At 44.7% G+C, this 14,603-nt stretch overlaps 2 protein-coding genes across 6 annotated transcripts in view; one reads left to right on the forward strand and one right to left on the reverse strand.

The window, feature by feature from the left end:
• EXD1 (exonuclease 3'-5' domain containing 1) overlaps positions 1-3,276 on the reverse strand; it is a 46,558-nt gene extending 43,282 nt beyond the window's left edge. For 2 of the 4 annotated variants that reach the window (XM_055363406.2, XM_019010496.3), the window contains exons 1-2: positions 3,132-3,276; positions 2,929-3,044 (exon numbers count right to left, since the gene is read on the reverse strand). In XM_055363406.2, coding sequence (XP_055219381.1) covers positions 2,929-2,956 — 28 coding nt within the window. In that variant the 5' untranslated portion in view covers positions 2,957-3,044; positions 3,132-3,276. Of the gene's footprint in view, positions 1-2,928 lie in introns of all 4 variants that reach the window. The other 2 variants (XM_019010497.3, XM_063698484.1) reach the window with 1 other exon arrangement.
• Positions 3,277-3,285: 9 nt separating this feature from the next.
• CHP1 (calcineurin like EF-hand protein 1) overlaps positions 3,286-14,603 on the forward strand; it is a 50,804-nt gene continuing 39,486 nt past the window's right edge. The window contains exons 1-2 of one of the 2 annotated variants that reach the window (XM_063698485.1): positions 3,649-3,899; positions 4,230-4,308. In XM_063698485.1, coding sequence (XP_063554555.1) covers positions 4,281-4,308 — 28 coding nt within the window. In that variant the 5' untranslated portion in view covers positions 3,649-3,899; positions 4,230-4,280. Of the gene's footprint in view, positions 3,900-4,229; positions 4,309-14,603 lie in introns of both variants that reach the window. The other variant, XM_019011181.3, reaches the window with a different exon arrangement.

Raw genomic sequence — 14,603 nt, forward strand, 5'->3', positions numbered from 1 at the left:
TATTCAGGAAGGCTGAGGCAGGAGAATCACTTGAACCCGGGAGGCAGAGGTTGCAGTGAGCCGAGATTTAGAGATCGCGCCACTGTACTCCAGCCTGTGCAACAGAGCAACACTGTCTCCAAAAAAAAAAAAAAAGAATTACAACCATATAGAAATGTACAAAGTAAAGAAAAAATGTACTAAGAAATATTATTCATAGTGGGTACTCACCACTGGGTGCAGTGGCTTATGCCAGTAATCCTAGCACTTTAGGAGGCCAAGACAGGCAGACCACCTGAGGTCAGGAGTTTGAGACCAGCCTGACCAACATGGTGAAACCCCGTCTCTACTAAAAACACAAAAATTAGCCAGCTGTAGTGATGCACGCCTGTAATCCTAGCTACTCAGGAGGCTGAGGCAGGAGAATCGCTTGAACCCAGGAGGTGGAGGTTGCAGTGAGCCAAGATCGCGCCATTGCACTCCAGCCTGGGAGACAAGAGTGAAACTCTGTCTCAAAAAACAAAACAAAACAAAAGAAGGAGGTACTCTTACATTCTTTACCATAATACAGTAATTTTTTAAAAGTTATTTTAGAACTATTCTGTTATTTAGATGTCCTTGTATTTAGAAACTTAGATAAGTATTCTTCTATAGTTTTTTAAATTTAAAAGCTGTATACTTTTGCCACACTAGGAAAATTCAACCAGTGAATTTTGCAATTTAACCATAAAAACATTGATGAAATAACTAGAGCCTAAGTCAACTAGGAAGAAGGTGAGATGTTACATACACTTTTCAGTCAAATAACCTATATTTTTACATTTTAAGGTCTATCAAGTGCTTATACAAATATTACTTGATATAACAACCATAACCTAATTTACAAATGAAGAAACTGAAGTTTAGAAGGTTAAGACACCTGCCCAAAGTCACACAGCTAGAAGGTAATGCAATCTGAACTAAGACCAGGCCTCTAGGGTAGGATGTTTGTAGTTTAGTGCAAGACCAAGTCTTATGCATCCAAACAGAACATAAAACAAGTCATCAGAGAGTCTAAGAAAAACCATTCTTTAAGTTAATCCAACAGGCAAAAGGAGAATTTTTAAAGAAAAATACATAAAACTGGAAAAAGAAAACAGCCCTTAATAGAGGCAAACATTATTTTTATTTTATTTTTGAGATGGAGTCTCACTCTGTCGCCAGGCTGGAGTGCAGTAGTGCTATCTCGGCTCACTGCAACCTCTGCCTCCCGGGTTCAAGCAATTTATACTTTTAAAAGGTACCCAAGAAAGGAAAGTTTGTGAAACGCCTGGAAAATAAGAGAATTAGAGAAACATTAAAGAAAAACAAATTAAAGTCAGAAAAAAATACTAACATGAAGCAAAGAAAGCTTTGACTGGAGACAGCTGCAAACACTAAGATTCAAGATTAGGAAGGAAAAAAGTAAGGTCAGCATCAAGAGATGGGCTTCAAGGCTGACTGAGAAAAGGGACATTCATGGGGCTGACAAAATTTTCCTATCACAGCCATATTCCAACATACAAAGCAGCTCCAGTGATTTAGCTCTTAGACGGGCATATCCAAAATGTTACTGAGTATAAAGGACAACATCACTAGGTTAGACAAGTGCACGCCAATCATAAAAATAACTCTAAGGCCGGGCACGGTGACTCACGCCTGTAATCCCAACACTTTGGGAGGCCGAGGCGGGTGGATCACCTGAGTTCTGGAGTTTGAGACCCGCCTAGCCAATATGGTGAAACCCTGTCTCTACTAAAAATACAAAAATTAGCTGGGCGTGATGGCACGCGCCTGTAATCCCAGCTACTCAGGAGGCTGAGGCATGATAATCCCTTGAACCCGCCTGGAGGTTGCAGTCAGCCGAAAATGCACAGTGATCAGGCCACTGCACTCCAGCTCGGACTCTGTCGCAAAAAAACAAAACAAGCCAGGTGGGGTGGCTCACGCCTGTAATCACAGCACTTTGGGAGGCCGAAGCGGGCAGATCACCTGAGATACGGAGTTCGAGACCAGCCTGACCAACATGGAGAAGCCCTGTCTCTACTAAAAATACAAAATTAGCTGGACATGGTGGCGCATGCCTGTAACTCCAGCTACCAGGGAGTCTGAGGCAGGAGAATCTGAGGCGGGAGGCGGAAGTTTCGGTGAGCTGAGATGGCGCCTTTGCACTTCAGCCTGGGCAGAAGAGCAAAAACTCCGTCTCAAACAACAACAACAACAACAACAACAAACAAACAAACAAACAAAACTCTAGTTCTTCAAACTAGAACCTCAGCTTGCAGGGAACGTGTGGGGCCTCAGGCTAAGCTGTAAAGCCTTAGGTAACACTTAAAATTAGTAACTTAAGTTGACCTGGGAAAGCCTGCTACGACAAAAATATCCTGGTACTTAGGTACTAACAGCAGTCAGAATTCGGTTCTTCCTTATCTTATACGCGTTCTAACCAAACAGGTGTGAAGGGGTAAGGCAGGTGAAGCAGTAAGAACTGGTTCACCTGAGAGTAGGCACTAATTTAACGGGTGGCTTTTACCTTTTTTTTTTTTTTTTTTTTGAGACGGAGTCTTGCTCTGTCACCCAGGCTGGAGAGCAATGCCGCGATCTCGGCTCACTGCAACCTCCGCCTCCCGGGTTCAAGCGATTCTCCTGCCTCAGCCTCCCGAGTAGCTGGGATTACAGGCATGCGGGACCACACCTGGATAATTTTGTATTTTTAGTAGAGACGGGGTTTCTCCATATTGGTCAGGCTGGTCTCGAACTCACGACCTCAGGTGTTCTGCCCACCTCGGCCTCCCAAAGTGCTGGGATTACAGGCGTGAGCCACCGTGCCAGGCCTACCTTTTTAATCAAAACAAACAATACACCATGAGAATAAAATGCAAAATTTCTCATTTTTAAGACAAAATAAGGAACTTCAAATAAATGGCGGACCATAAGCTAGGAATTCACTGTCCTCCATCGTTAGGGCTTTTTCCTCCGAAGCAAGTTTGGGAAATCTGGATCCTAATTTCAGCCAAGTGGTGCGTTCCTCGAACTTCAGTCTAGAACTAAAAGAAGAGGGGCTGCAATGAAGGAAGAAGTCTCGGGACGCTCCACGCCACCCGGCGGCGGTTATCAAATCACAGGCTGAAAACCTGGAGAAAGGTCCGCGACGCCGGGGACACACGCCGCAGAGGCGACGCCCGCCCGGCCCAACGTCCAGTCTCGTCTGTTTCCCGAGGAGCCAACCAGCACGCGGCCCCGAAGCCGGCTCCCCAGCGCCCCCTGCGGCCGGGAGGAGGACGGCAGCCGGGAAAGATGAAGAGCGCGTGCAGTCCCCGAAGGGTACAGCCTAGGGTTCCCCCCCACGCGAAGTTTCTCTCCGCAATCCGTGCCACCTATCGAGTAGGATTCCTAGTGTTCGATTCCTGTGAGAAAAGGTAGACTACGCTGCCTGTCGCAGGTTAGTTTGTTGTAAAACTGTTGGTCAATGAAGTTGCCCTTTTAATTGCGTCGTTAGCGACCGAGTGGCATCGCCCCTTTAAGGCCGGTGGCAGCTGCGGTTCCGGGGGCGGGGTCCGTCTTCTGCAGGACTTGGGCTGGAGCTGGGCTGATTCATTCGGGGCTGGAACTCGAACGCTGACGTCGGCTCCTGAGCCGGGCGCTGCCTCGCTCCTGATTGGCGGGTCCTCGGGGCCGCCCTCCCCAGCGCACCACCCCTGGGTTCCCTCCCGGGTCCGCAGTGGAAACACTGCCCTCTCCCTTCTTGACCCCTAGCCCTTCCTTCCCTCCCTCATTCCCTCCTGTCGCCGTCTCTTCTGGCGCCGCTGCTCCCGGAGGAGCTCCCGGCACGGCGATGGGTTCTCGGGCCTCCGCGTTACTGCGGGACGAAGAGCTCGAGGAGATCAAGAAGGAGACCGGCTGTGAGTTCGGATTGGGGGTGGGAACGCCGGGCGCCTCAGGCTGGCCTCACAACCGAGGGCGGCTGTCGCTAAGGTCTGGAGCTCGGGTGCCTGTGAGGTTGGGGGGTCCTGGGCAGCCTCCAGGTTTGGGGACCGAGAGCTGGAAGACCTGTTCTTCCAGCTGCAGCTTCCTGGAGCGGGGCTCTAGCTACTGTGGGGCTGTCCTTCCCTTCAAAATCGGGAGTCTTGATCACTCGTAGAGCGTCGACGCCCCCCTTTTCTGCCCCCTGCCCATCAAAGTCCCCGAACTCATTTCCTTTCTGTTGCCTCGCACCACCCTTCCCTATGAAGATGCATCCTGAACAGTAGGTAAAGCCCGAGAAGCAAATTCAGGAACTCGAGATGGATTCTGTAGAAAATCCGTTTCTGGGTAAGGACCTAAAACCTCTGACAACTATGGGAAATTACAAATAAGTTCTTGTCACAAATTGGGAAAACCACCCAGAAAGCAAGACCGTGTAGTAAGGCTTTGGGAGACATGACCCGATGCCTGGAGACCTTTAAACAATCAGGGGTCTGGGATTGTGAGACTTCTTTCAATCTGAACTTTTAGAGAAAAAACACGGATACTGTGACCACCAGTTTTTTACTTACACGAGGATACTTGCTGTCCTAATCTCATATATGTATTGATTTCTACTATGCTGGTGTACTTTTTTATTCGCTATTGAAATTGGATGTGCTCCAAAAATCTCCGTGTGAATTTGTACTAGGAACTGATTTTTTTTTTTTTTTTTTGAAACGGAGTCTCCCTCTGTCAACCAGGCTGGAGTGCAGTGGCGTGATCTCGGCACACTGCAACTTCCGCCTCTCAGGTTCAAGCAATTCTCCTGCCTCAGCCTCCCAAGTAGCTGGGAGTACAGGTGCCTGCCACCACGCTTGGCTAATTTTTGTATTTTTGGTAGAGACGGGGTTTCACTATGTTGGCCCGGCTGGCCTCGAACTCCTGACCTCAAGTGATCCACCCACCTCGGCCTCCCAAAGTGCTGGGATTACAGGTGTGAGCCACCGTGCCCTGCAGAACTGATTTTTTTTTTTATAGTCCAGTCTCTTCCTCATTAGTCTGAACAAAGGAGCAAAAGGACTCGGGATTCTGAAGCTCTGTAAAATACCATCATAACTTTGAATAGTCCTTGATAATGCAATGTATGATACAATTGTATTGATGCATACAATATTTTATCTTTTCAGTAAACCTTTATGATTCTTGTTGAGTTAATGAAGGATGTAGCACCTGAGCTCTGTCTCTTCATCATACTTGTCTTTGATAATGACATGACCAGTAACTCACTCAGGGGCCCATACGCAGATAGTACTGAGGAGTGCTATGGGGAACTACAGAATTTTTCAGGCCTGTTTAAGTGCTGTTCTCTGCTTTGTGACAAGTTCAACTTTCTGGAGTTTTCAAGTTGGAAGGGATGTTATCTAGCCCCACCCCTTTCTGGACTGGTTTACTTCTTTCAGCCTCCCCTAAAATATGGCCCTTAAGCCTCTCTGTAAAGACATTTAATGATGGTAACCTCTCCACCTACCAAGGCAGTCGTTTTCACGATTTTGAATGACCCAAAGTAGTTAGCTCTTTATAATTTGCAGTACTTGTTTGGCCACTGACTTACTCTGACCCTCAGAGTGGAGACGCAAGCAGTTTGGATTCAGCAAGCATTTTATTACATTTTGTGGCCATAACTTCTGGCCACATTTGTAATTAGAACTACTTTAGGTCTAGGGTGACACCGAATTAAAGTATTTGTGTTAAAGAGTCACATGGAGAAATAAGCAGAATCAAAGAGAAATAAATACAGAGTCACATAATGAGAAAGTGTAAACCATAGTGAAGATGCAAAAAGCCATTTTTGCTTCAGAATGAAGGGAGCAGTAATCCCATTCTAGTTTATATACATTTGACCAAATGGAAATGGCCTGGATGGGATATTTTTACCCTGTGGCTTGTGGACAAACAACTAAGTGCTCATGGAAAAGCTGTTTTCCCCATTGCCAAAGAGTGAGTCACTTGTGAGGGAGATTCTCTCCACAACCAGTGCAAATGTATGTATTGAGCCAGAATGCTTGGTGAAACAAGTGCTTACTGAATTTTTACAGTGTCTGTTCAGTACTGTGCTAGGTACTCAGAGCAGATGGTGACAAAAAACGCCCACAACCTGGTTGGGGAGATAAGCCCAAGAGAGTTATGATTAGCATCATGACATAAGAAAGCTGAGAATTGTGTGTCATCCACCTTCAGAAATCAGGGAAGAGAGAGAGTCCTTGTGGGCTGTCCTCATGGAGGACAGGAATTGGGCCTTGATACATGGGTGGAGTAGATTTGGATAGATTAACCTAGGGCATTTTGGGTGACTTCCAGGAGAGATCCCCCCTAAGCCTGCTACAAAGTCATTCCTCTGCCCTGGGAACCATCAATTTATCCAAATAGTGTCCATCATCAGAGTTGTTTTTTCTTTTTCTTTTTCTTTATTTTAGAGACAGGGTCTTTGCTCTGTCTCCCAGGCTGGACTGCAGTGGCTTGAGCATAGCTCACTGCAAGCCTTGAACTCCTGGGCTTAAGCCATCCTCCCGCTTCAGCGTCCCAAGTAGCTAGGACTACAGGCGCATACCACCATGCTTAGCTGATTTTTATTTTTATCTTTTGTAGAGATGGAGTCTTGTTATTTTGTCGAGGCTGGTCATAAACTCCTGGCCTCAAGGCCACTTCAGCCTCCCAAAGCAAGGGGATTACAGGTGTGAGCCACTGCGCCAGGCCCAGAGTTGTTTTTTCAAGGAGTAATTTGGTATGATGCAAAAGATTTTGAAGAATAAAAACGGATATCTGGAGTGGGTAGAGAGGTGGAATTTGTCCCATTTTCATCTGCCTTTTCTTCTATGAAGAATTTGGAAAACTATCTATCAGAAGCACTTTAAGAACAATTATAAGACATTTTACTACTTCCTTTGCCAGTACAAAATGTAACATAATTGAGGAATACTAACTTTATATTCAGTGCAAAAGCTGTGCATTGGAATTTGATGATTATATTTAACCATATTTTTTGCAAATTTAAAAAGATTAGAATTTCTACATGACTAGATTAGCTGGTATTTGATATTTAATGAATAACAGTAAGTGTTTGGAAAAGTAATTCTGGATAAGAATTACCTGTGAGCCTCAGTTTCATCATCTGTAAAATTAGAATAATAATAGTGCCTACTTTATAGGATTCTTATGACAATTAAATGAGATGAATTATGCAAACTACTTAGAATAGTGTCTGGTATAATAAACTTCATGTGAGTGTTATTATTTTGAACCATAGTTAACAATCGTCTTATTGGGAAAATACCATTTGCATGTACTAGTTATAAAAACTATGTGTAGGGCTATATCATTGGGGAGGTGATAGCATTTTATACTTCTTTTTGTAGTGGACAGTTGATTAGGAATTAAGTACAGATGTTTTGCCAATTATAAGGAAATAAAATTTTTAAAGGAGTTTTTAACAGTTTATGAAACTGTTATGATGTTTTAACAGGAATTGTCTAAGAAATGCTTCCTATTGGCATATTTGCTAAATTATCTTTGTTCTACTACCTTCTTTCAGACTTCTGCATTTTCATAAAGCTTATTTGAAAAAAAGGTGTAATTGGGGATAAAGCCACAAATGTCTTAGGAGTTTCTGTAATCATCACCCTTAATTCACTTAATTGTAGCAATAAGCTGGCTGTGAATTACTTAAAACTTTATGAGGCCAGGCGCAGTGGCTCACACCTGTAGTTCCAGCACTCTGGGAGGCCAAGGTGGCAGATCGCTTGAGCCCAGGAGTTCAAGACCAGCCTGGGCAACATAGGGAAACCCCATCTCTACAAAAAAATAAATTAAAAAAAAAATAGCTGGACATGATGAAGCGTGCCTGCAGTCCCAGCTACTCAGGAGGCTGAGGTGGGAGGATTGCTTAGGCGGGAGGTCAAGGCTGCAGTGAGCCATGTTTGTGCCACTGCACTCTGGCCTGGGAGAAACAGACCCTGTCTCAAAAAAAAACAAAAACAAACAACAACAACAAAAACACCTTGATAAACAATTCATGCCATTCAAGTAGTAATGAATGCAGGTTATTTTTAGTCTCTACCTTTTGGTATATGTCATGTGGTACGGGAAGGGTGTTGAACAGGTTTAGGAAGTAAGTTGCACAGGTTGGTAAGGTTTTGTTTGTTTGAAAGAGTGTAGTAATGATAGAGTTCTAACAGAGTACAAGCCTGGCAAAGGCAATTGCTTGAGAACAATTTCATGGCTAGAATGTAAGTAGAAATTCAACTTCAGGTTTCTTGTGCCTCCAAATGTAGGACCCTTCACAGCCCTCACCAGCCTGAAGGTTCTGTCACTTCAGAAAACCGGGCTGTCTTCTGCCTCCTATTGAAATGGAAATGCACGGATAACTAACACCTTTAACTGGTTTTGGGTTAAGTGATTCGTAAAGCTCTGTACTTTTTGAGTTCTAGTGCAAAGTTTTATTCTCATTTGTTGCCATAAAGGAGTAAGAAGCAACTATTTGTCAATTAGAGAGGGCATTGTGGGAAAGAGACCCTAAGAACTTTTTTTTTTTTTTTGAGACAGGGTCTCACTCTGTTGCCCAGGCTGGAGTGCAGTGGTGCAATCATAGCTCATTGCAGCCTCAAACTCCTGGCCTCCAATGATCCTTCCACCCCAGCCTTTCAAAGTACTGGGATTATAGATGTGAGCCACTGTGCCTGGCAACTACCTGATTTTTAATTTTTATTTATTTATTTTTTCAGACAGGGTCTTGCTCTGTCATCCAGGCTGGAGTGCAATGGCATGATCACGGCTTACTGCAGCCTCAGGCTCCTGGGCTCAAGCAATCCTCCCAGCTCAGCCTCCTGAGTAGCTGGGACTACAGGCACATGCCACCACGCCTGGCTAATTTTTTAATTTTTTGTAGAGATAGGGTTTCACCATGTTGCCCAGGCTGGTCTTGAACTCCTAAGTTCAGGTGGTCTGCTCATCCCAGTCCCCCAAAGTGCTGCGATTACAGAGGTGAGCCACTGGCCAGGAACTTTTTTGCGGGGGCAAGGAGGGGATGGTGGTCCAGACCATAGAGTAGTTGGAGGTTTATTCATTCAGAAGATAATTGACCCCAGCAGCAGCTGCGAAGATATAAGCTTTATTTTTGTAAATTTCTGGATAAACCATTTGAAAGTTGCAGGTATTGGAACTCTTTACCCCTTCATACTTCTGCATGTATCCCTTAAGTATTGGGATGGTTTTTACGTAACAACAATACTATTATCACACCTAAGAAAGTTGATAATACTTCTTAATACTATCTTTTTTTTTTTTTTTTTGAGACAGGGTCTTGCTCTTGTTGCCCAGGCTGGAGTGCAGTGACTCGATCTCAGCTCACTGCAACCTCTGCCTCCTGGGTTCAAGCCATTCTCTTGCCTCAGCTTCCCAAGTAGCTGGGATTACAGGTGCCTGCCACCAGGCCCGGCTAATTTTTTGTATTTTTAGTAGAGACGGGGTTTCGCCACGTTGGCCTGGCTGGTCTCGAACTCCTGACCTCAGGTGATCCACCCACTTCAGCCTCCCAAAGTGCTGGGATTACAGGCGTGAGCCACCGCACCCGGCCCCTTTTTTTCTTTTTCTTTTTTTTTTTTTTAATTGAGATGGAGTTTCACTTTTGTCGCCCAGGCTGGAGTGCAGTGGTGCGATCTCAGCTCACTGCAACCTCCGCCTCCTGGCTTGAAGTGATTCTCCTGCCTCAGCCTCCCAAGTAGCTGGGATTACAGGCATGTGCCACCACGCCTGGCTAATTGTTTTTACTTTTAGTAGATACGAGGTTTCACCATGTTGGCCAGGCTGGTCTCGAACTCCTAACCTCAGATGATCTGCCCACCTCAGCCTCCCAAAGGGCTAGGATTATAGATGTGAGCCACCTTAATATTATCTATCATTCACTTCCTATTCAAATTTCTCCAATTATAAGAAGATAGATTTTGTTTGTTTTATATAATGTTTTAAAATCTCTCTTAATCCCTAAGAGACTAGTCCAGGGCTTGAAGTCTTCATGTCAGGGGGAATGTTAAGGTGTAGTCTGTTCCGGGAAGCGCAGGCTTCAACTTTCCTTTATCTAGACCTACCTTTAGCTGTACTTGTAATCTTTACATAGGTTATCAGTCTGTTCTTCTGCATTAAGATTTGGAATAAAGGCAAGGACAAAATAACTTTTTCTTTTCTTTTTTTTTGAGATGGAGTCTCGTTCTGTCACCAGGCTGGAGTGCAGTGGTGCAATCCCGCCTCCCGGGTTCAAGGGATTCTCCCGCCTCAGCCTCCCGAGTAGCTGGGACTATAGGCGCATGCCACCATGCCCGGCTAATTTTTGTATTTTTAGTAGAGATGGGGTTTCCCCATGTTGGCCAGGATGGTCTTGATCTCTTGACCTCGTAGTCCACCCACCTCCCAAAAGTGCTGGGATTACAGGCATGAGCCACCATGCCTGGCCCTCCAAAATAACTTTTTCTTACTCCCTTTTTGTTTTTATTCTTTCCTCTGCCACTTCTGCTTCGCACTTCTGTGAAATGCCTTCCTCCTCTTTGCACAATGCAGTGATGATAGAAAGATTTCAGCAAGGTTAACAGGGTCTTTTTTTGTTTTTTTGGTGTGTGTTTTTTTTTTTTTTTTTTTGAGACAGGGTCTCACTCTGTCACCCAGGTTGGAGTGGAGGGGTGTGATCATAGCTCACTACAACCTTGAACTCCTGGGCCGAAACAGTCCTTCTGCCTCTGCCTCCTAAGTAGCTCAGCATACAGGAATGCCCCACGATGCCCAGCTAATGATTGATTGATTGATTGTAGAGATGAAGTCTTGCTTTGTTGCCCAGGCTAGTTTTGAACTGGCCTTTCGTCAAGGGATCCTCCCACTTTAGCCTCCCAAAGTGCTAGGATTACAGGCATGAGCCACTGCCCTCAGCCAAACAGGGTCTTTTAAATAATCTTTTAACAATTTAAAATGATTATATACCCATACCAGTGGAGAAAAAATACAGCTTCATTCAAGACATGTTTATAGCAGGGCACGGTGGCTCATGCCTGTAATCCCAGCACTTTAGGGCGGCTGAGGCAGGTGGATCACGAGGTCGGGAGATCGAGATCATCCTGGCTAACACGGTGAAACCCGGTGTCTACTAAAAATACAAAAAAAAAAAAAATTAGCCGGGCATGGTGGCAGGTACCTGTAGTCGCAGCTACTCAGGAGGCTGAGGCAGGAGAATGGCCTGAACCTGGGAGGCAGAGTTTGCAGTGAGCCAGGATCGCGCCACTGCACTCCATCCTGGGTGACAAAGCGAGCCTCCATCTCAAAAAAAAAAGACACGTTTATATGCACGGCCTTCTCTGAGAGTAACTGTCAACTCCTGTTATTTCCTTTCGGTTACCAAGAATTATGCAGGTTTTGGGCACCTATCTGACTAGCTTAGAGCCTTCTGGGGAAAATACTTCACTGGAAACATGATCTGCCTTTATTCACACCAGTTCCAGTACCTTTCTACGCATGGATGGTGTAGCTCCTTTATAGGTAGATTGGGATTGTTCTGAGATTGCTTTATATTCTTTGTCACAGTGAATTTAGTACCTAAATTAAAGCCTTCTCTCCTTCTTTTTATTAACAAAATTACTTGTAACCATATCGTTATGGTTCTAAAATTTGTTCTAAAATTTTGGAGATAAGTTTAAATATGACCATATTGATTAATATTAAAAGTTGACATTTGGTTGTATGTTTCTCCACTGACTCCCATATAACCCAGTTCGTCCTGGAAGATAGTTTTTTTTTTTTTTTAATGTTTGGCTACTTATTTACATTATTTATTTTTAACATATTAGTACATTATTTTTTGTTACCGTTTGTTTTGTTTTGTTTTGAGGCGGAGTCTCACTCTGTCGCCCAGGCTGGAGTGCAGTGGTGAGATTTCAGCTCACTGCAACCTCCACCTCCCAGGATCAAGCGATTCTCCTGCCTCAGCCTCCCAAGCTGGGATTATACCACCACACCTGGCTAATTTTTGTATTTTTAGTAGAGACAGGGTTTTACCATGTTGGCCAGGCTGGTCTTGAACTCTTGGCCTCAGGTGATCTGCCCGCCCTCAGCCTCCCAAAGTGCTGGTATTGCAGGCTTGAGCCACCAGGCCTTGCCACATTTTGAATTTAAGCAGCCATAAACTGGTCTTAACATACTATAGGAGGTTTCAGTGCCCAGTTATTTTATTTGTTTTTTATTTATTTATTTTTTTGAGACAGTCTCCTCTCTGTCACCCAGGCTGGAGTGCAGTGGCGCAATCTCGGCTCACTGCAAGCTCCGCCTCCCAGGTTCAAACCATTCTCCTGCCTCAGCCTCCCGAGTAGCTGGGACTACAGGTGCCCACCACCACGCCCGTCTAATTTTTTGTATTTGTAGTAGAGACAGGGTTTCACCGTGTTAGCCAGGATGGTCTCAATCTCCTGACCTCGTGATCCGCCCGCCTCGGCCTCCCAAAGTGCTGGGATTACAGGCGTGAGCCACCACGCCCAGCCTCAGTGCCCAGTTATTTTAGATGATATAGATTAGAAAGATGTTTAATGGCCCATTTGTGGATTTTTTTGGTTTAAAATAATTTTATTTTTTATTTTTATTTTGTTCCCCAGCCTGGTCTTGAACTCCTGGCCTCAAATCATTGTCCTACTTCTGCCTCTGGAAGTGCTGGGATTATAGGCGCCAGCCATCATGCCTGGCTCTCATTTGTTCATTGAAGGGGTCGGATTAGATAACATTTCTACCAATTTTAAAATTATATAAATTGGATAAAGAAGGACTCCAAAGCAATATAGAAAAAGTATGAATTACTAAATGAAAAGCAAGCTATTACAACTTTGTAAAGTACACAAGTAACTGATATTAGATGATATATGAAGAGCTGGGCACGGTGGCTCATGCCTGTAATCCCAGCACTTTGGGAGGCCGAGGTGAGTGGATCACCTGAGGTTGGGAGTTCAAGACCAGCCTGACCAACATGGAGAAACCCCGTCTCTACTAAAAATACAAAATTAGCTGGGTATGGTGGCGCATGCCTATAATTCCAGCTACTTGGGAGGCTGAGGCTGGAGAATCACGTGAACCCAGAAGGCGGAGGTTGTGGTGAGCCAAGATTGTGCCATTGCTCTCCAGCCTGGGCAAGAAGAACGAAACTCTATCTCAAAAAAAAAAAAAAAAAAGATATATGAAGAAATGAAAATGGCAGTGTTGGGATTGTGAACAAATATTGTTTTTTTCAAAAAATCTTTTGGGAAACTTAGTAATTCTTTTTTTTTTTTTTGAAACGGAGTCTTGTTCTGTCGCCAGTCTGGAGTGCAGTGACGTGATCTCCGCTCACTGCAACCTTCGCCTCCCTGGTTCAAGTGATTCTCCTGCCTCAGCTTCCCAAGTAGCTGGGACTAGAGGCACATGCCACCACACCCAGCAGATTTTTGTATTTTTAGTAGAGACGAGGTTTCGCCATGTTGGCCAGGATTGTCTCGATCTCTTTTCCTCGGGATCCGCCCGCCTTGGCCTCCCAAAGTGCTGAGATTACAGGCGTGAGCCACTGCGCCCAGCCTGAAACTTAGTAATTCTTTAACTGACTTATTTTTGTTAAACTAAAGGGAACTTTAGTACAAGAGTAGCCTTTGAGGCCTGAGGCCAGAACTGGGATAGACTGGTCAAGTTCTTAAAGAAAACGGTTGTAACTGGCAAAGTCAGGAGGGAAATGGAGAGTAATTAGTGCAGCAGTAATACTTGTGCCTTCAGGCTCAGGATGTAAGCATGATGCTGATAATAGCTAACCTGGAGTGCTTGCCATGTGCCAGGCACTTTGCCAAGCATTTTCCTTTCATTGACTGGTGAGTTCGCTCTACAATCCCATTCACTTACCTCTCTCTGGTAAGCCGTGGTGCTAGGAATGGAATCAGAATCTGTCTGCCTAACCCTCACAAGTGTGTACACTTTACAGTGAGCCATTTATACCTGTCTGGCTGGCAAAACAGTCCACAACTGTCTCCTTAGTGGCTGGATCCCTGCTGGCTCTGCCCCGATGGAAATGCTTTTGCCTTCTCTGCTCAGTGATCACTTTAGAGCACTAGGACAGAACAGAGCCCAGCTTCGAGGGTGAAACCTGATGCTGAAGAATTCACAGCCACACATAGTGTGTCCTCTTATCCCAGCTCTGGGCCACTCACTACCTGCTTGTCCCTGTTTACTTTGTCCCATTGTTCCCAACTCTACAAGTACATTTTTGTTTCATGAGCTGAGGGAGGAGGACACCTTATCGGAATGACTTTGGCCACCCCTTTAAACCTCTGAAGGTACAGCCTCGGACAAAGTCCACACTTGTCACACCCTTTTTGGCTGTTGTCTTTTCTCCTCTGTTTGTTTCCCCTCTCTTACTTCCAATCTATCAGGAGACTAAACTATTTCCCAGAAAGGCCTTTTTGAGTTTTTAGTATTATTATGTACCTGCCATTATTGCCTCATTTTAATTGTCAACTTGTATCTTGAGTTTATGGACTAAATCCAAAATGAGGAGCAAAATAGCTTTCTGGTAGATGTCATCTGATGATAGCATGACCATTTTACGAATTTGCCTAATTTGCTTC

Source organism: Gorilla gorilla, chromosome 16, assembly GCF_029281585.2.
Source record: "Gorilla gorilla gorilla isolate KB3781 chromosome 16, NHGRI_mGorGor1-v2.1_pri, whole genome shotgun sequence".
Lineage (NCBI taxonomy): Eukaryota > Metazoa > Chordata > Mammalia > Primates > Hominidae > Gorilla > Gorilla gorilla.